General features: G+C 45.7%; 1 protein-coding gene across 1 annotated transcript in view; it reads right to left on the bottom strand.

The window, feature by feature from the left end:
- The window catches only part of itga3b (integrin, alpha 3b), a 32,305-nt gene extending 14,947 nt beyond the window's left edge, over positions 1–17,358 (bottom strand). The window contains exons 1-3 of the mRNA XM_086141082.1: positions 17,087–17,358; positions 5,143–5,276; positions 810–892 (exon numbers count right to left, since the gene is read on the bottom strand). Of these exons, the coding sequence (XP_085997208.1) occupies positions 810–892; positions 5,143–5,276; positions 17,087–17,247 (378 nt within the window). The 5' untranslated portion in view covers positions 17,248–17,358. The remainder of the gene's footprint in view (positions 1–809; positions 893–5,142; positions 5,277–17,086) is intronic.
- Between the last annotated feature and the right edge of the window lie 4,785 nt (positions 17,359–22,143).

Here is a 22,143-nt window from a genome sequence, read left to right as displayed (position 1 = left end):
CCTTTAACTTTATTTTTTCTTTCTTTCTTTCTTTCTTTCGAGCTTTACTGTTTATTTTATTGATTTATTTTTTTGTTGACTCTGTAGCAGCTTTCAACTAAAAGATATTCACCCCTTGGTTTTCTTATTCTGCTATAAAGGATGTTTGTAAAATGTATATTTTATATATGCTATTTATAAAAAAAAGTTTGGAACTGATTTTAAAATACTTTCTTCATCATACTGTGTCATTTTAAAGTAAACAGGAATTAGTTCGAAGATAAATTTAACGGGTCACCCATCGGTCGGGTCGGGAACCAATGGCTTGCGAGCACGTCCGGGTCATTGTAGAGGAGAAGAAATCAATTTTATCAGATTTGAAATCAAATTTATCCGCTTGAACTCTTGTAACGGAAAAGATGGCGAAAAGAAAAAAAGATGACAATTACCGTGCATTCCAGGCTGGGTGGACAGAGGAATTTGCATTTTGATCTGTGGTACAACTAATATGCAATGATAAAATTGCATAGATGAAACGGTCAAATAAAAAGCCGCACTTCGAACAAAACCATGCGGCACCAGAGGGTCGCATTAAAAGTAAGACACATTTAATTTATTATACGTTAAAAATACTATACGGCTCTCAATGAAATATATTTAGAAATATTTGTCTCTCCCAGTCAAGAAGCTTCCTGTGCACTATTCAGCTCCATTCAGTCGACTTTTTGGATAAAACACACACATTGGAAGTGCGACCTCCTGTGTGGGTGCAGAGCGTTTCATCTTCCCGCCACGTCACGCGAGAAGGTTCAAACAAAGATGCGTCTCACCAGAACCCGTCCGTCCGGCTGGTCCCTCTGGCTCGCCACCGTCACGCCGAGCCACATCCCCTCCACCATCTCTGACCGGCTTGCTGAGGAGGTGTCAGGTCGGAGAGTTACGTTAAAAATAAGATGGAATCGGAAAATTCATCACAAAACGGGCGTTCATTTTTGAGACCTTCATTCATCATATCGGCCGCCCGGTTCGACCGATCAAACCGGCATTATGTGCACGAGGTGTGTGTATCTCCTGTGTTTACGGTGATCACAATCCCCGGCGGAAGCAGCCGCCAGTCGCCCGGCCGGATCAAGCCCTGGCAGATATGACGGCAAAAACGCCCTCACAAAATGACGACTCCTGTCATTATAGGGCCTTACTTTTAGGCCGGAGGGAAGGTTATTCACCTGCAAGTCAATCTAGCAAGTAATATCCTTTAATTAAGAAAGGATGCGCTTTTAGGTTTTATATCCCTGGGGGTGAGTTACCATGGTGATGCCCAGGACCGTGGCGGGCATCGGTCTCGTATTGACACTGGAGCCCTGATCTGTGTGAATCTGTCACCTGTGAGACTTTAAGAGGAAACTCGGTCGGGGGGGAAGTGTCTGGTAAAAACATGAGCTGCGTTACGACCCTGACGACGGTTTCAGGCTGTGGGAAAAGACCTTGACCGTGTCCTGAGGCGTCTGTATTTCTGTTTTTAATCAGTGTTTTATCACCGCTGGGTCGGGAGCGCCTGACAAAGAGGGTGCTTGGTTCATTCGAGGAGGAGCGGATTTACAATTTTCCATTTTTTTTCTGTTTCTCATTTTATATCTTTACAAGGACATGCTGCAAATCACTCAGGCGCCCTTAGACTGATGATTTCTTCTGCCTCTATATTTCACTTCTGCATTTAAATATTAATATGAGGATTCTCAACTGTTTTTTTTTTTCTATCCTGCCCCAACGGTTCCAAACGACAAGTTGTCCATGAAAGCGTTTGAGAACCAGCCTCAAACGTAAGGCTACTTGCCGACCCCTGGGTTATCTGGGGTAAAAGTTGTAAACTTTAGGTTTATATTATGAATAGCAAAGCTATTGTTGCCTCATTTTAGCTCCTGCTGTCAGTGCAATCGTTACCAGTATTAAGAGATTTGAACTGAATAACATCTATAGTATAGATTTATACTATACTGATAATTTTTAAAAATACAGTAGATGAGATTGACACCATAAATTGAATAACACATTCATAAATTATAAAACTATAATTATCAATTATTATCAATTATTATAAAATAATATTGAATTAAATAATAGTAAATAATAATAATTAAATAATAATGATAATAATAAAATAATATTAAATTAAATTATTATAAAATAATTATCAAAAAAATTATTAGGGGATTTTCGGTGTCTGTGCCTCCCAGCCTGCCTTCTGTCCATTACTGTTAGAAAGCCCACTTTGTTTCTGTGTATTTAACTGGTTGTTGGTGGTTTTATTACATTTAATGTCAAAGTTGAAAGCTAACATTGTTAACTTGTATTACTTATCTGTGCATTGGCTGATACTAGTTAAACTGTTATGCTAAGCTAATCAGCAGACCGCATGCTGTCCATGAGTCCCTTGTGAAGGATTTGTTTGTGATACCAGAATCATATCAGATCAGAATTGTTTTATTCAAGTAATTTTGCAACTACCAGGAATTTCCTTTGGTTGAAGAGGCTAAACAGACAACATAAAACAGGTATTAAATAAGCGGAAAAAAAATGAGATCAAGGAGATTGTGGTTGCTTGTGCAAAATAGCAAGTTGTGCAAAGCAGTGCAAGGAAGTGCATGAGGGGTTAGGAGAGTGTCAGTGGGGCATTGTTGATGGCTCAGGCCGCCCGTAGGAAGAAACTGTTTCTGCGGTGGGCAGTTTTGGTCCTGATGGACCGCAACCTCATTTAATGTCATTGTTTAGTGAAATACCGTCCTTTATTATCCTCTGTTTGTGTATAATGTGTAGCATTGACCCCGGGGATCATGCTCTATTAGCTCTATGGTGTAAGGTTTTTTTTGCACCGAGTATGCACACACACACAGCGGGAGATTTGAAGTGCCCTCAAGAGACAGCATGGAAAAATACTTAAAAGGGATGATAAGAAAAGGTGGTGAGAGACGGAGATAACGAGGCAGACGAAAGTCCCACGAAAGCTAAGATGAAGCGTATGTAGCGCTTGGCTTCACAATGAATTTGGCGGGAGGCGAGGAAAGACTGGTGTTCCTACTGTGTCTAAAAAAATTTTTTTAAAAAATCCTGACTTAATGTTGCTGATCAATTTTAATGTATTATTTATTGATATATTTGACTTTATTTTTTTTGTATCAAATGGTTCAGTTGATCAAAATATGTTGATAGTTCATCTAAGAATTAATTTTTTGTTTTAATTTTAGGCAAATTAATGCACTTTGCAGATACAATGTTATGCAGAGGTGCACATACAAAAACTGATAGTTTAAAAAAAATTTTTTTTTTTAGGCAAATTGATGCACTTTACAGACTAAAAACAATGTTAGTAAAGTTATTCTTTGTTGCATGTTGATCTATATTTTTGCATTACTGTTAATAAGGATACTATGTTATGTAGAGGTGCACATATAACAACTTTATACAAATGATACTATTTATAGTTGCGGCAGAGAGTTCGGGGTGAAATGTTTTCTTCTTCCAAGGGGGGGCGTGACAGAAAATAATTGAGAAGAATTGTCTTAAGGAGTGGCGGTCCAGACCGACTCTACATGGAAAAGGAATCATCAGACAACAGCGTTGCGATTTGGCGCCAATAAAGTCTGACTTTACTAAACTAATAGAGCTTGATGAGCATAGTCATTGACAATGTCTTTAAACACAAGTTAAATGACAAAATCAGTGATATCATAGCTCTGATGAAGATTAGTACCGTATTTTCACAACCAAAAGGCGCACATAAAAGTCTTAGATTTTCTTCAAAATGTGCGGCGCGCCCTACAGTGTAGTGTGTGTTGTTGTTGTAAGGTGGACGTGGCAGAGAACACCATGAGAACGTTATAGGGGGAAGTGTGGGCGCTGATTGTACATATAAGAGCGGGTATGTGGGTTATGCAGAACATGTTGTTTTGACAACCCTGAAAACATGGCTGACAAACACATCCACGTCACAAACAGAGATCACCACACACTGTGGAGAAGAAGGGGGCACCAGCACGGTAGCACAACAGGGTACGAAAAGTCTTCTTGGAGACCACGGTTTCACTAAGAGTGGAAGGCAGCGCCGGGCGAGTTAAGCCACAATTTGCAAATGGATTTTAGATGCTCGGGCTAACATGTCTGCCGGCACTGTTGTTCGAGCTTTCACAAACGTCGGCATCATTTCTGAGGAACCGCCCGGCACGGAAAGTGACTCTGACAGCAAAGAAAATGAACCAGGCATGTTTGATGGAGATTTAGCGTTCAAATCAGAAACCGAGGATGAGGACTTCCATGGGTTTGATTGATGACGATTCCTGGTAAAAAATGTGAATACCAAACTCAGTTTTGCTCCCGCACTATTTTTAAATACGCACTCTTGAATGCTTGTGTGTGTGTGTTGTTGTTGTAAGGCGGATGTAGTAGAGGACACCATGTTAAAAGGGAAAGTGTGGGCGTGGATTGAATATAAAACCCGCGCCCTATAATCAGGTGCGCCTTATGTGTGTGTTAAATACAGTAATGGCACACATAACTGAGACTGCGCCTCTTAGTACGTTGCGCCTTATGGTCCTGAAAATACGGTAAATGAGGTTTGGGTGGTACGACAGCCCTTGTTGGAACTCCCCTCCTTCGCCCTCAGTTTCAAATTATTGCTCACTTTCAATCTAGGTTTTAATAAAACTCCAGGGGAATCCAATCTCTTCTGATGCAAACTAGTTAAAGGGGAAAAACCCTAGGGGGCCCCAAGCACTGAAGACTGAAGATAGCCTGCGGGAAGTGGTTTTGCTACACTGACTTTTTCCAAACGGAAACTGCAAAACACCCCCAAGAGTGAACGACATTCGGTAATAATTTAACACTTTTGTGTGAATACCGCTACAAAAACAACTAAAGGACAAAAGCCTGTGTCCTGCAGCTCAGACTCTCCCTCTATTCGATTGATATTAACGGGTATCACTAATTTTCGTGATTTGATTTAGACATTGTTGTCGTGTTTTCACCGGCAGTGACGACAAAACTGTTAAATGACATTTCCACATCATTACTGTTTCTATTGCCAAACCCATTTTACAGGAAGGGGCAGAGCATACAACATGAGTCACCGGTATGTTTTCGTCAGTGTTTCCAAAATGTCTGTTCGCTCACCCGTGTTGACCAGGTCCATTCTGGAGCAGTCATCCGTGTTCATGTTGATGGGACAGGCGTAAACGGCGCCGGTTTCATTGACGTTCAGAAGATTTGGAGACACGGGTTTGTCTTTGGGTGCTCCTGCGAGCAGCCTGGAAACACATCGGCAACAGAAAGACACAAAGAGGTCAAAGGTCACTATATCGTACCATTAATTCGCTGCATTCATTCTATTGGGCGAATGCGGACATTCGCTTCAATAGAACTTAGAGACTTAATATGAGGTTTCTCTCTGTCTCTGACAAAATAAATCAAAGTGATGCGTTCGCAGCAGGGAGGAAAAGTAAGGAATTCAATGCAGCCTAATGTAGTCTGCGGTCACATAGCGACACCCGTCCGTCGGCCATAACAATCACCTGTAACCCGGAGCAATTATTGGGTTGCACCGTTATTTGTGCTCATTGTTTTTTTATTTGTATCGCGCTATTTGCATTGTACTTGCATTGCCTCACATATGATGTAAAAGCATATGATGTAAAAGTAGTCAAAACAAATTACATCAACAAAAGGAGGAATAAAAAGGAGGCTGCTACCGGGCTTTTATCCACCGACTACCGTGCTGCGGTTACAAGAAAAAGAAGCGGAAAAGATGTTCTCCATGCGTTCCGACGTCCTCAGATCAAAATTTGAGAAATCAAATTATTATTATTATTTACTGACTTATCTATTTATTTTCCTATTAACTCTTAATTAGTTTATTTGTTTTAAAAAAATAAAGATAAAGAAATTTGAGAAGATTTAAATTGAGTTTGAGACCCCTGACCTGGAGTCCATCACGTCAGGCATCCACATCCAGGCATAAAACCTTTTTTGCTCATTCACACGTCATACGGAGATCAAGACGTGTCTGGGAAATGAACCTCCTGCACGTCTTTGGACGACGGGAGGAACTCGGTTGAAACCCACGGCGATGACGGCCTCCCCCCGGCTCCACGCGGACCGGATCTTTCCGTCTGCCCGCTGACCTTAATCAGCGGTTGAGAAATCTCACCTTGGCGTTACAGCCATTTTTTCATGGCGAGAACCTGCCTCCAAACTACATGGGGGAGGTGTTTAAACACACAGCACGGACAGAACACCCCCATACACACTTGCCATCTAATCAGGAGAACACGTTATGGAGCCAGACAAAACAATTTTTTCACTGATGCAGCACAGCGAGCTCAGGAGGACAACAGAAGCCATGAAAACTTCTCAAAATACGTTGCAAAAAATGAGACTTGGGATTCATGATAATCCAGGAATAAATACGGCCCCTGCGGTTCTGCTGAGCCGATCTGATGCCGCATCAGGCGTATTTTTCGCACTATAAGGCGCACTTAAAATCCTTACATTTTCTCAAAAAATCATCCCTGCGTCTTATGTATGAATTCTAGTCGTGCTTACTGACCTCCAACCAATTTTATTCAAACATCTGTTAAAATGTTTTATACGACTTTGGTAAGCCATGAAGCCGCTCCGTTCGATCGATTGTCGGATCGTTCCCACCTGATGTTGCGTTAAAGTCGAGCCTTGGTTGTATAAGGGTTGCAACATCAGATAATTCTAAATAACTAATTATGTAGCGCTGGAATACAACATTATACTTACTTCAAGTTGTAACTCTTCAACTGAGTTTCTGAGGGAATGAAACAAGATAAATAAAGTTTGACTAAGCTGGCTGTTTTGTTTCGCCTTATATATCGTCTGTTTTCTCATGCGCCTTATAATGCGGTGCGCCTTATGGTCCGCAAAATACGGTATGAGGATTCAGGCTGCATGTGTAACTACAATGCACGGGAGCCGAGACACCTCCTTCTGACATCAGGGTGTGTTTGACCGACAAACCCCGGTGGGTTTGTGAAACGCAGGCGTCTTACGAGGTGTCTTTTCTTGGTTTCTGGGAATAACACGGCTTCGGAATAACACGGCTACAAAACACCTGGAGACACTTCGACCGTAAACATCGCTCGCTGCCTGATACGACCTGACTCGTGAATTCTCTTTCACGTGTATTGCCAGCGCCGGAATTCAACATTAATCCCATTATGGTTTTGAGCACCACCTGACAGCCGGTCTTGAGGGGGAAATCAAAGGTTTCTGCTTTGTTGAGACAAATCCTCCGGCAGGCGATCATTAGCCGTAAGCCAGAAGGAAATTTCCAATTGCCGTATGGAGGAACGAGCGAGCAAGCTAGCTAGCTAGCTCTCAGGTTGGCAGTTTTTCAAGACCCCCCTCCTCCACCACCACCAGAAGCCTCATCGATATTAAAACGGGTTGCTGCAGAGGTTTGACTCAGCCATGACAACGCTTCTCATATCCTGTCCTGCGCCATGGCAACGGGGCGCGTTCTCCATCAAATCCCCTTTCCTGCTCATCACCTCCTCATAGCAGCTCCGGGGCCGAGGCGGAGGGATTGGAAGGGGCATCTCGCAGCTGCATTCCCGCTTTGAGGACATGTTGGAATTTGCCCCCCGCCGCATTGTGAAGTGCTGGCTCAACCCAGTATTTACCGAGGTGAAACACACCCAGGTGAGTACGCTGCATTCTTCGCAATCTGGCGGAGGAACGGTGTCAGACACACCACCGCTGACGCTTGTCGGGTTGAACGTGCAAAGGTCAAGCTATCTGGATGGTGACTCACTCATCTGAGAGTGTCGAGAGAAAGTGAGAACTCTTAAACATTGGATAAACAGACGTCTTTCTGCAAAAAAAAACCCTAAAAAATAACACGCTAGTTCATCAGCGCCCACTTGCCTGAAACCAGGATTCCTAACCCTGCTAGAAACTTTTCTCTCCACCTCACAGCCTTCAGGGAAGGAGATAATAAGAAATTATGCGAAAGATGAGTCAGTTCCAATGAAGTGCACCTATCTCGATACGAGCCTTGTCTCGACACGACCGGTGAGGCTCCTGATACATGCGTATGACTGCCGCGCCGTTCGCCACCCTGCCGCCTCTCATCCATCACGAAAGGAGGGGTAAACAGTTACCAACGTGTAGCTGAGGGGGAAAGTTGCTGACGGCGGCTGAAAGTGAAGCAAGAATTCACCAGACTTATTAGGTGCTGCGCACATCACTGTATTTTAGAGCCCACGCTCACATTGTGCAACAGCGGACGTGGCGTTAACGCAGCAATAATTGTTGATCAGCCGTCCAGATAAGGTGACCTGAATAAGGAGCTGTAGGGCTGGGAAAAAATAAGAAACCTGAGGGCTGCTTGAACCACAAGATATGCAACTTGTTTTTTAAAATAAACTTGTAACTGAATGTGCCGCTTACACAAACATCATTTCTAGCCACCATGATTTATACAATGAAAAGCCTTCCCATCCGTCAGTCCTGCTCCATCAGATATGCCGTATTTTCAATGACTAACTATGACGCCTCGTCAATTTTTTTTTTTTCGCAGAACCAGTGGAAACAAGTACGCGCACGCACAGGTAGCGGCTGCCCCGAGAAACAGGCTGTGTCTGGATTGGGTTACAGAATGTTAGCAAAGACGAAGAGTTTGAATAGAATGGAAATGAATAAATTGTTTTTCAGCTTAGGCCTCTTAGGCACACTTGTATAACGCCTGCTTTCGTCACCTCGGATTCCATTCACCCATTCACTTGTCAACGGCGGCAAGAGCTACCATGCAAGGCGCTAACCAAGTTGGTGACCCCAGAGGGACACCCGCTCGCTGGTCACGAGGCCCGCCGGACACTCCCCTATGGCGTGCACTTCTTGCCGGCACGCCCGTTGATTAACAAACATGCGCAAACATGAAGTGCAAACAATGACGTGCTATTAATCTGATCGTCAGCTACAATGAGTGTAGCGCACGCTAACAGAAAACAAACCCGCACATAAATTAAAGATAGCTTTAGCGGTATTCTACCTGAATAATTGATAAATCTGCTGTTATCGGGTGAGACGTGATTGAAGGGGAGAGGTGACCCTCACATCTAGCCAGCCAATCAGAATCATTCTTCACGGAGCAATGCTATTGGTGGATTGAAATAAGGGTGAGGAAAATAAAATAAAACTGGAGTGGGGGTTGTGAGCGTCAAAGATTTTTGCTGCAAGTCTAGAGGAAATTGGTATGACTGTGGTGAGGTCCCATTGTGTGTGTGTGTGTGTGTGTGTGTGTGTGAGTGAGTGTGTCTACATCCTGCCCACACTTGATGTGGTACAATGGTACAGTAAATCGATGAAGCTTGAATTTTCAGGAAACACCCGCCGAGCAGAAGGCGGGGGGGGGGTGGTCAGCACACATTGTTAGCGGAGCGCCGCTCCTAGCACGCCTTCCAGCCGACACACTCACCGTGTGTGTCAGCGCGGCGAACGCAGGAGTCATCTCTGGGCAAACAGAGGTGGATCAACCTGCAGCACCGAGCTAAATGTTGCTCAATGCTTCCAACTTGGGCAGGGAGGCTCCGATGTATTACTTACAGGAAAATAACATGTTAAAAACACTTAAAGCATCTCTGTAGCTCGGGGGCGCCCAGCACGTAGATCCCGATCTACTGGTTGATAGCATTGCCCAGCAAGTCAACATTAAGTCCACTGCACAATGCAAAAAAAAAAAAAAAAAAAAAAACTTAACCTGAAGCCACAGAATACACTACAATACGAGATTTCACATCCCACATCATTAAAAATAGCTGTTAGCCTATCATCTCTGTGGAGGTTCTCAGTCCTCCAGGTCATGGTGGATTCTTGTCCAAACCTTCTTGTCTTGGCAACTGGACTTGAATTTCTTTGCTTGAAGACGTTTCACCATTCATCCGAGAGGCTACTTCAGTTCTAATGACCTGTGGGGAGTGTGTGTGTGTGTGTGTGTGTGGGGGGGGGGGGGGGGGTTGGAAACTCCCCATAGGTCATTAGAACTGAAGAAGCCTCTCGGATGAAGGCGTTAACCAGAAACTACATTTCCCATAATTCATGCTGACCATGTTATCCGCAAAGTGACAGCGTCCAGCCATTAGATCCCGCAGTGGATCCACATCAACGCCATTTCCAACAAGTGGAATTGAGAAATATAAATGATCCCTAAATGTCCAAGAAGAGAAAGTTGATGCAGATGGAAGGCTGTTTCAAGAAAGATGGGAATGCATATGTAAAATTATGGTTTTAAATGATGATGATGATGATGCAACCATGCAGGGTTGCCGGGGAGCTGGAGAACCGGCTGGTCACAGGGCAACATTTTGCGACATGCAACCATTCACACTCTCATTCATATGTCAGGAAAAGATAAAAACATCCATTTTCTCATTCAGAAGTGACACGGAGACGAACAACATTTCGCTCTCATTCATACGTCATATAAGACGTACAATGGCCATTCACACAGCGATCCTTGCATTTCCCAATTTTGCCGTCCGTAAATCCCGAGAATCATTATGGACGTATTACAATGTCGGGCCGCGACAGCGTGCGCGAGCCATTTCACGAGCGCCCCTCCTCTGCTTTCCCTCCAGAAAAGAAAAGCCGGGTAATCAAAGTTATTACACGATAAGATCTTCATTTGGATTTGATTCGGTTAACAGCAACAAAGGATTTCAGCCACAAAAAACACACACATTGGACATCTGATATCATGGGGGACAAAGAACGTAACACACACACACATACTGTACACACAGGCTTGCAGACAGGCGTTGTTATTAATAATGCTATAAAAGGTCAACGTCACAGGAAATCTTTGATTCATGCACAGACGTATTGTTCTGTCTGCACGACCCCGATGTTTGCAGAGCGTCGCCGTTTGTCGGTTCAACTCCCAGCCCCGCCCACGTGACCGCTCTCCATTTGGCGAATGGAACCGAGCCACGAGAATATGGAACGTTGACGAAAAATACACCCCGTCCAAACAGACACACACTTGTGTAAACACCTGCCAAGCGAGGTATCTCAGCTGGACAAACATCCGGTCTGCAGACGACCATCTGCTTTTGGTGAAACTGTAACAAGAGCGCGAAGCCATTTTACACCCTGTGTGACAAATTACACAACGCACACACACACACACACACACACACCACCCCTGATAAGAAACAAAACTCACTTTTCATTAGCAGCCAGTCAAACCTCCTCTGACTACGGCTGGATGAGGTCCGGGGATCGCTCTGTTTGGCCACCCAGTGTCGGCTGTGACAGAATGAATGATGCACGCATGGTCCGGACACACAGATCCAAACATGCCATGAAACTGACACACACACACACACACACGCTAAAGGGTGAACATAACCTTTCACAGGGCTGGAGAGATACCGCGACCCCACAGCTCAGCGCCGGAGCCTCGGCAGAAATCACAACAGACCTCGAGACTTCGTTCCCATTGACATTTGACCCTGCTGCAGGTCATGCGGAGAAGGGGGGGGGTGTTTGTGTCAGTTAGCGTGTGTGTGTGTGTGTGTGGAGGTCACAGGTGGACGGTCTCACGGTTGAAATGAGGCAGACCGTGTCAGCGTGCTGGTCAGCGTCACATTCTAACAGAGAGGATTGAAGCTGAATGCTAACACTGATAACATTTCCATGTATCTGTGATTTTACAGCAGATTTCCCCTCCATCTGAAGCAGCCTTGCCGTGTTGTGACGTCCACAGACGCATACCGAGTGAAAACCAATACCAGAGGAGCCCCTTCAAGGATGAAACGCGGCCCGAAAGGTTTTGAAACCTATCGTTTTTCTAGCGACAGGTAACTCCCATTAGCCCGGAGGCGGGCAGCGCCGGCCTCCCTACCCATGCTGTTTCACTGCATCTGTACAAGCAGAGGAGAAAAGGGTGGAGGTGGAGGTGGGGGGGGGTGATGGGGGGGCCTCTTACAATTTTTGTCAGGGCTGAAACCGTCCTCTCCGCAGGGATTTCCAGCGAGGAGAGAATCTCCACTGTGGAGATTAGCGGGAGGCCCGCCGTCCCGCCGGGATCCATTTCAACGTGTTATTGGATGCTGTCATTCATTCGGCCGTCGCACAAAACAAGCGACTCATGCCATTTACCGGCAGATTGGACACAGGCAATAAATACTCTGCGCCGTGAAGATTAGACCCGATCACCATGGACACGCTCGCACTCGTGCCAACTGTTAGGACACACGGGGATGGGCCTTTTTAAAACATTACCCTTTGCCTTTTTTGGTCAAGGTTCACTTGTTTGCGGACTTTTATATGAATTTATGTTTGCTCCCAATTGTAAATACTGTCGTTTACCCGTGTGCTTTTTTGATTCAACAAGTTGCTAAACTACTACAACTAAACGCAGCTCTCAACTTTGCATTTGTCGCTTAATGTTATTATCACCATTTTCCTACGATGTATTCTCAGCGATGGCTACAAGTAGAACCAACAAAAACGCATCTGGGTCGCGATGAATTCTTGACGAAACGTCCTCGTCGTGGCAACCGGACGACGATTTAACAAAAACGCTGAAAAATACTTGATGAATTCCATTTTCCAATGCAGGTATTAGACGACAGGTTGAGTATCTGTCATTGTTTTCTGTCTTGATCCAGCGCAAGAAGTGTTTTCTTGTATATTTGGCAAAATTTAGCGTCCCACCACCATTAACGCTGGATTAAACAGAATAAATTGCAACAATAAGTACAATAATAAATGCGTTGTGTTCATCTCCCGCCAGCTTTGTGCAGAAACATATTTTCTCTCGGCAAACTGGTGCTCGGCTCTAATTGAAAGGCCAAAAATGTGGTTATCTAAATGTAAAACTCTGCCGGCCGCCTCTTAGCGGTACGCATACGACACGGACAAAGCCCTAGATGAAAAAGGCATTATCCCCGTCTGCAAATACACTCGACAGTTACAACTCAAGGCCGCCGTGCACATATGAGGGCGTGGAGGACGATGCGGGAATCTTATCTGGAAGTGTGTCACCCTGGCACGACAGTGATGCTCCTTCACACACGGCACCATGAGGAATGTTGGAGCTCAGCCCAGTTACGCGTCCGCATCACTGACGCTATTCTGTTCGGCTGCCAGCCGCGTATTACAGGCGATTTAGAAACAGTGGGGTCGTGCATTTCAAAGAAACGTGTGACGGTTCTCAGATTACCTCTTTTGTTGCGGTGGACTAATGCGCCGCGTTACCTTGAAGACTCTCGTTATCTGTTTTACGAGCTAGTTTTTCAAACGGCAAAAGCTGTTATCTGGGTTTGTCACCGATCACGCGTAAGTGCCTGGCTGGACACGAGGGTAGGTGAAAACGTTGCAGTTATTTCCACTCACAACTACCGGTACGCAAAAGATATTCTGATTTTAGAACAGACAACGAACTTCCGTGCAGCGGCTCTATTTCCTTCCTCGACAGTCGGACTGATGGCTGATTTTGAAAGCCGCATCAAAATGCATTGCTGTGCGTCTTTTTCACTACGGGGGTGTGTGCAAAAAGCACAAAATGGCCGATTTGAAGAATCATCATAAACGGTTTCATTAAGATACAATAATTACCCTATAAAAATCCATAAATTAGCCACATTGTTGTTAGTTCTCAAAGCGTGTGAAAAAAGGAAATTACGATACAAATGATGACCACGGAAAAGGTGATGCAATGATGATAGAGGCGGCGCAGTCACTCCAGGGGTTTCCACTCACTTTTTAAAATGAGTAACATTATGTTGAAAGTAATGCTAACCAGTTTCCAGGCTGTGTCTTCACAGTTTGGGTTGGTCGGGCTATCTGGGACAGCACTAACTCACCCTTGCACCCAGCGTTCACCAATGCTGGAAGAAGAACTTATGAATTAAAGGTTTCATTCGTCGGGATTCGGAAAGAAAAAAGGAGTGTTTTCCCGTGCGTGCAAACTGGACGCGGGGAGCTTTTAAAACCTCACAGCAGCGTCCATGTAATCTGCAACTCAGGGCAGAAAGGGGAAGGTCCCGTCAAATTAAACGGCTGACTTTTAATGGCCTCGGGCCGCGGCAGACAGACAGGGACGAGCTGGAGAAGCAGAAGCTTTCCTGCTCCGATTAAATATTCATCATTCGGAAGAATCGGAGTCCTCTTCTCGGGTCACGCGGGGCCATCGCATGAACTTTTAGTTTCGGCTCAAGAGGGGACGGCGTCGTTGTACATCCTTAGAAATGTGTGTGTGTGTGTTCTCAAACACTCCCAAGATCATCAGTCTTCCTCGTGTCTTGTCTCAACCTGAAACCTGGCAGGTTGTGACTGTGCACAGAAGGGCAATACATTCCAGGCATACCGCGGGGTCAGGGGACTGGAAGAGCCAATGGACGGCCAGCTGACTGCGCGGTCCCTCCTCCCGCTGCAGCACAGAACACAAAAAAAGCCCTCACAAAAAAATCTCCCGAGACCCTTAAAAAAGGTGGCTCAAAGAGGCGAGGGGGACGACCAGCGCAAACCGGCCTCAGGTAGCTCCGGCCAATCCGGGAAGCACAAATCCCCCGTCCCTCATTTCACCATTTTGTTCCAGATCCACCGGGTTCAGACTAATTAGATAAAGAGCCGCGTATTAAGGGGTTAATGAAAAGACTTCATTGCATTCAGTTGATGGCAGGCCTGGGAGTGGAAACCCGACGTCTTCACTTTTAGCCCGCTCCCTGTCTGGTTTCGCCTTTTTTTTTTTTTTCAAAAGGAAGCCCACTCTGAATGTTACGGCGTGTCGCAACTGGTTGACTGCGCTTGCGTTGTTTTTCGTTTATGAACTCGGGGCCGTCTCCGGTGATGAAGAGATGTGTAACCTCCCGCTGTCTGCCGGAGATCTGGTGTCTCTTCAGAAGACACAGACGGGAGTATAAAATCGGTGCAAGCCAAACAGGGGGAGAGACGCAATCGGCACAATCTCGTTCGTCTCCGCTGAATCATGGAACGCCACGTTTAAGTGCGATGGTCTCATTTGGGTAGACGCTGGTAAGAAATCACTTGGGGTTCATTCGGAGACCACATCGACTGCAAAAACTACAACTGCAAACATCTGGGGTTAACCTGCACTCTCCTGGACGCCTGCAGACCTGCAATCAACATCTGGAGGACAACAACAACACCTTTTGTCAAATAGCTTAAATAAGACATCTGAATCTGACATCACGAGATACCTTGTCCGTGGAAATCATGCTAATTCATTCATTCCTAAACGCGGGGCCGTCCGGCCGCCACTGGGTGGGACTTTATCCACAGCTCTGTCGTTCACACATCTGGGATGCTTAGGGTCTCCAAAACCAGTTGTTTTGGGTGGAACACACTGATATCAATGAATATCTATCTATCCACTCATGCATCCATCCATACTAAGGCTTCTGTCCAATTTGGGGAGAGTTTCCCATATGAACCCTACAGAGTAGCTTATTCACCAAATAAGCCGAGGAGTCGCAAGAACGATAGCTGGAATCACGAGCGCCCCCAACCATGAGGCAGAAGAACTGCGTGCCTCACTTAGTGGCTCTTTGTAACCGTTTTATGAACGCTCAGCACAAGAGATTAGTAACACACAAACAGCTGTTGACAAGGTGGAAATGTAGTTCAAAAAGCACAAGTGTTAATAGTGACATACAAAGATCGAAATACGGTCTTAGGGCAGAGCATGCAAACAGTCATTGCATAATCTACTTTGAGGCTCAACAGTCCTCAGCCTCACCGCACGTCTCTTCTCAGTATTTGAACGGTAAATCCAGTGATTTCAAATCCAAAACAATCTAAAACTGGTGAAGTTAAATGAAAAATACCTTTATAGCGCAAATCACTCATAACCATAACCATTTAATTCTTTTTTCATTTGGCATTTTTTTCTCTCCGAGATTGGCAGGTGAGGCACGGCCTCTCCCGCCTCCCCCGGCTGCACGTCACTGCGTTCTAGGCTCTGTTTCCATACGAGGTGGCAAAAGTGTTCGAGAGTGTAAACACCACACACTGCAGTCAGGGCTAAAACCCCAATAATAAACATGGAGATAAGCCCCAAACCTCCACGCGATGGAAAAGCTTTCTATTCTAATCCGGTTTCTTGACGCTCGTACCGAGGACCCCCCTCCCCCCGGGACGCCACACTGACCCGCTGTCATGTCATCAGTCACTCTGCTTCCTGTTAAACAGGGGCGTCTCTGTGACGGACCGCCGTCCCAGAGATGGGACTGATAATGCTGCCTCTCTTCAGAAGTGAACGTCCCGTGCTCTTCAAAGATAGCAAGTTACAAACATGGCGTGTGATCATGGATGCGGAAGGATGGGGGGGGCTCTGTAATTGGGAGGGAAATCCTACACTAAACAATAATAAGGCTTTGCTGCTCTTTCATTAACTTATGGGGGGGGGGGGGGGGGGCGTCAAACACAATGATGTGTTCAAACACTAATGATTCCTAAAATAAAGCAAACACTCCCACACATGCATTTCTGGGAGTGTCGAAAAACAGCAGGTCTCAGCTCCACCATTGCCTACAGAAGTCTACTGGATTATATCATCTATTTTGAGTATCATTGCAAATTTAAATGCCAAAAAAACAATTGGCATTTGCTTCTGTATTTCTGAGACCCACAAATAGGGGGGGGGGGGGGGGGGGGGGGGGGGAGATAAGTTACCCCTGGTACTCCACATCCTGGAGGGAGGGGTGCAAAAAGTTCAAAAGCAAAACAATGGAAACCAAAAAAAATGTTTCAAAACTCACTATTTTAGATTTCACGGTCGTAGATAGGCATTGAAAATCATAAGAAATGATTTAAAGCAAGGCTGCAGTATGTGTGTGTGTGTGTGTGTGTGTGTGTGTGTGTGTATGTGTGTGTGCTGCACGCCTCAACGGGACGGCAGGTGTTTGCTCGCAGACCGCGAAGACTTTGCGCAAACACCGTCGTGGGTTCACACTTTGGACTCGAGCAGGTGTGTGTGTGTGTGTGTGTGTGTGTGTGTGTGTGTGTGTGAACGCGGAAAAAAAGGAAGCAGTTGGTGTTCGTCCGTGCACGGCTGGAAACTTACAGGTATCTCTTGGCGCCCTTGGTCTGCCGGTGCATGGCTACGGAGAGTCCGAAAAGGCTCCCGCCGGTTCTCCCGACTTTGACGACCGGGAACCGGTGGTCGACGTTGAAGCCGCCGGTCCGCAGCGCCAGCAGGGCGACCAGCAGCAGCCCCGGGGACATGGTTGCCTCTCGCCGCCGATCCGCAGAAGGTCCGCAGGTACGGTGCGTCTCACAGAGACCTCCCCATCTGCAGCCGCCGGGGCGCCGGTGTGTGCGCAGAGTGCGCAGAGTGCGCCGAGTGCGCGGAGTGAGCAGAGCCCTCCACCTCCACCTCCACCCCCTCCTCCCTCCTTCCTTCCTCTCCACACACCCATGAAACACCGTGCTCTGCACCTCAACAATGGGTAGTGCGGTGAGCTGTGCAGTAAAAACCACACACACACACACACACACACACACACACACACACACACACACACACACACACCTGTTCCACTTGTCGCCCCTCAGCATTGCAGAGATGAGGTTAAGAGCATGATTAGAAAAGACTGAGGTTTTTTTTTTGCCAAAACAAAGAAAAATAGTAAAAAAAAAAAAAAAGTGTAAAAAAAATTCTAAAAATAGAAAATAACCTTCAAGTTCATCCTCTCTCGTGTTTGCCGTCCCAGCCGGTCGAGGCAGAAGGCCGCCCAGGTTGACCTGCTCCGCACGGAAAGTGTCAAGTGATTTTGCAACATTTAAATAAATCAATAAAATCGGACTGGACCTGTTAAGACAATCTATATGTCATTGTATTTCTTATTCTTCCCCCTTCCTACTATTTCTATTACTGTTATGTTTTTGCTTGAAACTCTGGCACAACAATTTCCTTTGGGATAAATAAAGTTGTTCTCATCTCATCTCCTTCCTTTGCAGAGAAGTTCTGCAGAAACGTCATGTGAATTTTTAGCTAAATTTCAAATTTTCAGCTCTTGTCCTCTGCAGTCATCCTTGCAGTTTATCTCTGTGTGCATCCAGCAATTAATTTCATTGAAATAATTAAAATTTTATTATTTCTTATTATTCAACACTTGTTTAAAACCCCTACTCCTGTTACGTTTTGACTCCTTTCTTAATTGTCATGATTTATTGTGCGCTTCAATTGGTAAAAATAATAAAAATGAACATTCCTGGTCATCCGACAAGCTCCAATCCAGTTCTCCGTTATCAGGATTTAAAGTTTGTTTTTCTTTTCTCCTGTTGTTTATTTGCAAATGCGGCAGGATGAGATTCGTAGCCGGTGAAATGTCCGCTAATCCGTCTAATAAACGCCCGGCCCGCCTTCACATGAGCTCCCTTGTGACGGACGCCCCCCCTCCGCCTCGCTCCACTGCGTATCCCTCAAACTTCTGGCTTCCAATCGCCAGTTCATTAAACCCTTAATCCCTTTAGAGAGTTCATGGAAGCGGATTTTTTTTTTTTTTTTTCTACCATAACCTTTGCCTTCCCCGTCCGCCCTCCACCCCGTCTTGTTTTCAGACTTTCTCCGGGCGCGGAGAGACCGGCCGCAACCCCGTGTCCCGCTAATTTGCTCATCGCTCTGCGGCCATGTGAAATCTTTCATCGTGTCCGCTTTATTAGCCGAATCCCGGCTCGCTCCTCGACATCGCCGACCTCCTTTAATAAACCAGAGGCGCTCCTGCTCTTCATCCCCACACTGCACTCCCGCTGACGTATTGCCGGTTGAGGAATACGCTAGTTAGGATTTCTTTCCCGCTTCTCCCGAAATGTCCTCAAAAGCGTCCTCGGCTAAACCGGGCGTTTTGTAAGCTGACGGCGAGCGCACGACATGCCAGTGTGTACAGTGTCAACATCCTGTTGTGGCCTTATCCGGACTCGCATCTCGTCCTGCTGACGTCTAACAGATCCGCCGGCCCGGCTTGACCGGCCTGACTCCGCTCGGGACAAACGTCCTGAGAGGCTTGTTAGCGCGGGGAAGGGGGGGGTTCGAGTGAGCCGGGGTCACCGCAATCTGACCTCCCTGCTTGTTTTCCTTTTTTTTTTCTTTTTCGCTAAAGGGCTGAACGGTATACAATCTCAAAGAAGGCCTCAACGGGGACACGCCCTTCGACGTTAGCGTAGCAGGGATAGCCCGATGGGTTCGCGGTGAGAGGCGGTGCGTGGCGTATTGCGCGATAAATAGGCCAGCGCGCCGCGAGGTACACGTCAACAACCCCTGCGAGAAGTTGCCGTTATAATCCTCCGTGCAGACGATGACCTTTACACGGAAGACAGCGAGTAAGATTTAAGCTTTGAGTGTTTTGTGTATTCCACAGGCCCGACTGTAAGCCAACACCGGTCTGTGTAAACCGCCGGGACAAAGATCCCAAGCAGTTGCTGCACAACCCCCTCCAGAGACCCCGGGCTGTAGAACGCCCCGGCTATGGCGAACACAACACATGGAATGCAATTTGCAATCTATCTCCCAGTTTCCTGTTTTTTTTTTTTTTTTTTTTTTTTTTTCTGAACCCACCCTCATCCTCCGCCGGCCCCCCCCTTATCAAACCGTCCCGGGACGAAAACATAAATCCTTCTCGTTATTCCCACGTTTTTCATGTTCCGCGTGACTTTTTTCCCCGTGAATCAAGTGAATCTTTCCCTCGCAGCTCCAGATGCCAACGCTCGATAGTGCAAATGGACCGGCTGTCTCCACATTAAATGTAAAGACTGAGTGCTACATAATGGTCCCATTAGACTTATCTCGCCGACCGGTTCCTGCATACATTCAGGGGGGTCTGTGCGAGGAAAGAAAAAAAAAATAGAAGTTAGTCGGGACTGACGATGGGATGCAAAAACATCGTCCCTGATACGGCCTCGCATTGAATTTCTATGAATAGTAATGCACATTAAGGCAGAGCATTACGCACGGAGCAGGACATTGGTTGAATATGAAACACAGCACGCTCTCACACCGGGCTCCTCTCTCCATGGTGACGACAGAGCCGGCCGTTGCCATGGTGCCGGGAGTTGCTATGAAGCCCGTGCGTTCGGCGCCCCGGCGGAGAACGCCAGTGTTCGAACTCCCGCCGGTTCGGACTCGGGTGACCCTTCTCGGCGCCGTCCGTCAAAGACGGGGAATTAAACGGCGGCGCTTTATCTGCCCCGTGAGGGCGTTGCGTCCTTCCACGCTTCGGCCCGCCGCTGCAGAGCGTCCGGGGCTTTTACGCAGCAAACTCCACACTTTCCCGTTTCAACCGTCTGCCTTCGGCTGAAATCGAATTCCACGACAAATTTAGAAATAATTGATGAGCCAAATCTAATCATTTGTTATTTAATTGCGTATCCTACGCAGTCCTCCCCGCCCCTCCCCTCTTAGTCTCTACTTCCGCAGAACGAGATTAGCGCTCGTATCATATGAAAACCTGACGGTCCACAAACTGAGGAGTCACATTAGCAACGCGACCATTTGTTCTCTCTCTCTCCTAACAAACGTCGCTCGACAGAAAGCAAACAGCTGCTGCCGGCCGGCCGGCTTATCTGTAATCACCTTTGGTATGTCGGCGGCGACGCTTTCAGAATAAATGTCTCGCTTCGGTCGGACAATTAAAGCTTTTCTAACGTCTCGGAAGTGACCGTTCGGCGATATAAGGTGGAAAAGTCATCAGGCCGCCTGTCGATGGCGTGTCTGCACATCAGGCAGCAACTGTTCTTCTGTTACATGATACCAATGCATAAAAGACTTCCACATGGTGCTTTATGACGCCTGAGTTTCTTCCTGTATTCTTTGTCCCGTCCCAGTCGCCGTGCACCGACAAGATCGCCGAAATGTCGATGAAAATTGATTTTATATCATATCGCTGTTCGAGCTGCACGTCGAAACGCGGCACCCGGGGTCTGGTCGCGTTCCGGGGTTTCTAGTTCGTACCGAGCGCAGGAATCCGTAGCCCGAGGCGAAAGGCGTGTCTCTGCAGTCTACCGCTGGCCACCGGCACCTGTTTTTCTGCCTGGATCTCCGACGCACACAGACAGAGCGGTCCGAGGCTTACTTGTGTTGTGAAAACAAAACAGCTGTTACACAAAATGGTGTTATCAATACAACGCGCAGGTATGAAAACGAATGCGCCGCTGCTGAGCCCTCTCGCTGCTGACTGAACCAACCAGTTTTGTTGTTAAGGTAAAGGTGTAGTAGCTGAAATCAGCACCTGAATACTACATATTCGACAATATTCGTCTAACAGGAGATATCCTGAACATATAGGTTATTATGTAAAAATATTGAAAAATAATCAGCGTCATGTGCATACAGAATAAAAAAAAATTCTCAACATAAAGGTTATTATGTAAAAATATTAAAAAATAATCAGCATCATTTGCATACAGTATAAAAAAAAATATCCTCAACATAAAGGTTATAATGTAAAAATATTGAAAATAATCAGCATCATGTGTATAAAGTATGAATAAAACTGGTTAGGCAAAAAATACATTATTATTTTTATTACATAAATATCAGCATACTTTTATTTGTTACATTTTAGGTTGGATATTTTAGATTGCACTGCCTCATATTGTTATGCTGTGAGTAAAACAATATGTTGGTTCAATTCACAGAAATCAGAATCAGAAATACCAGAGGAAATTGTATTCTTGGAAATGAAATAAAATAAAATAAAATAAAATAAAATAAAATAAAATAAAATAAAATAAAATAAAATAAAATAATGCTGATTATATCTGATCTTTATAGTTAGTATCACTCTCAGATAATTGTACATTAGGTAGGATTGAATGAAAATGCTGCGTAAAACGCCAAAGAATTCATAAAAGTACTTCATTTCTTATAAACACTGAGAGAGAGGTGGAACTTGGCAAGAGTACCCTCGCGGTTGGTCTTTCGACAGCACTTTAAAGAAAGGTCTAAATCAGTGAAACGCACGTATGGCACAAGAAAACTAAACCTTTCCACCGCTCGCAGGAAATGTTACGGGAATGTGTGTCCAGGGATAATGATTTACTGCCGAAACAATAACATTCAAAAAAAAAGAAAATACACGCCTCTGTGTCTTTCGCACAATAACTGGGGGGTTTAATCATTGA

The sequence above is a fragment of the Fistularia commersonii genome, chromosome 33 (genome assembly GCF_037954325.1).
Source record: "Fistularia commersonii isolate RoL2024-O1a breed Wild chromosome 33, RoL_Fcom_v1.0, whole genome shotgun sequence".
NCBI lineage: Eukaryota > Metazoa > Chordata > Actinopteri > Syngnathiformes > Fistulariidae > Fistularia > Fistularia commersonii.
The sequence above is the reverse complement of the archived record's forward strand: the minus strand, read 5'-3'. Positions and strand labels throughout refer to the sequence as shown.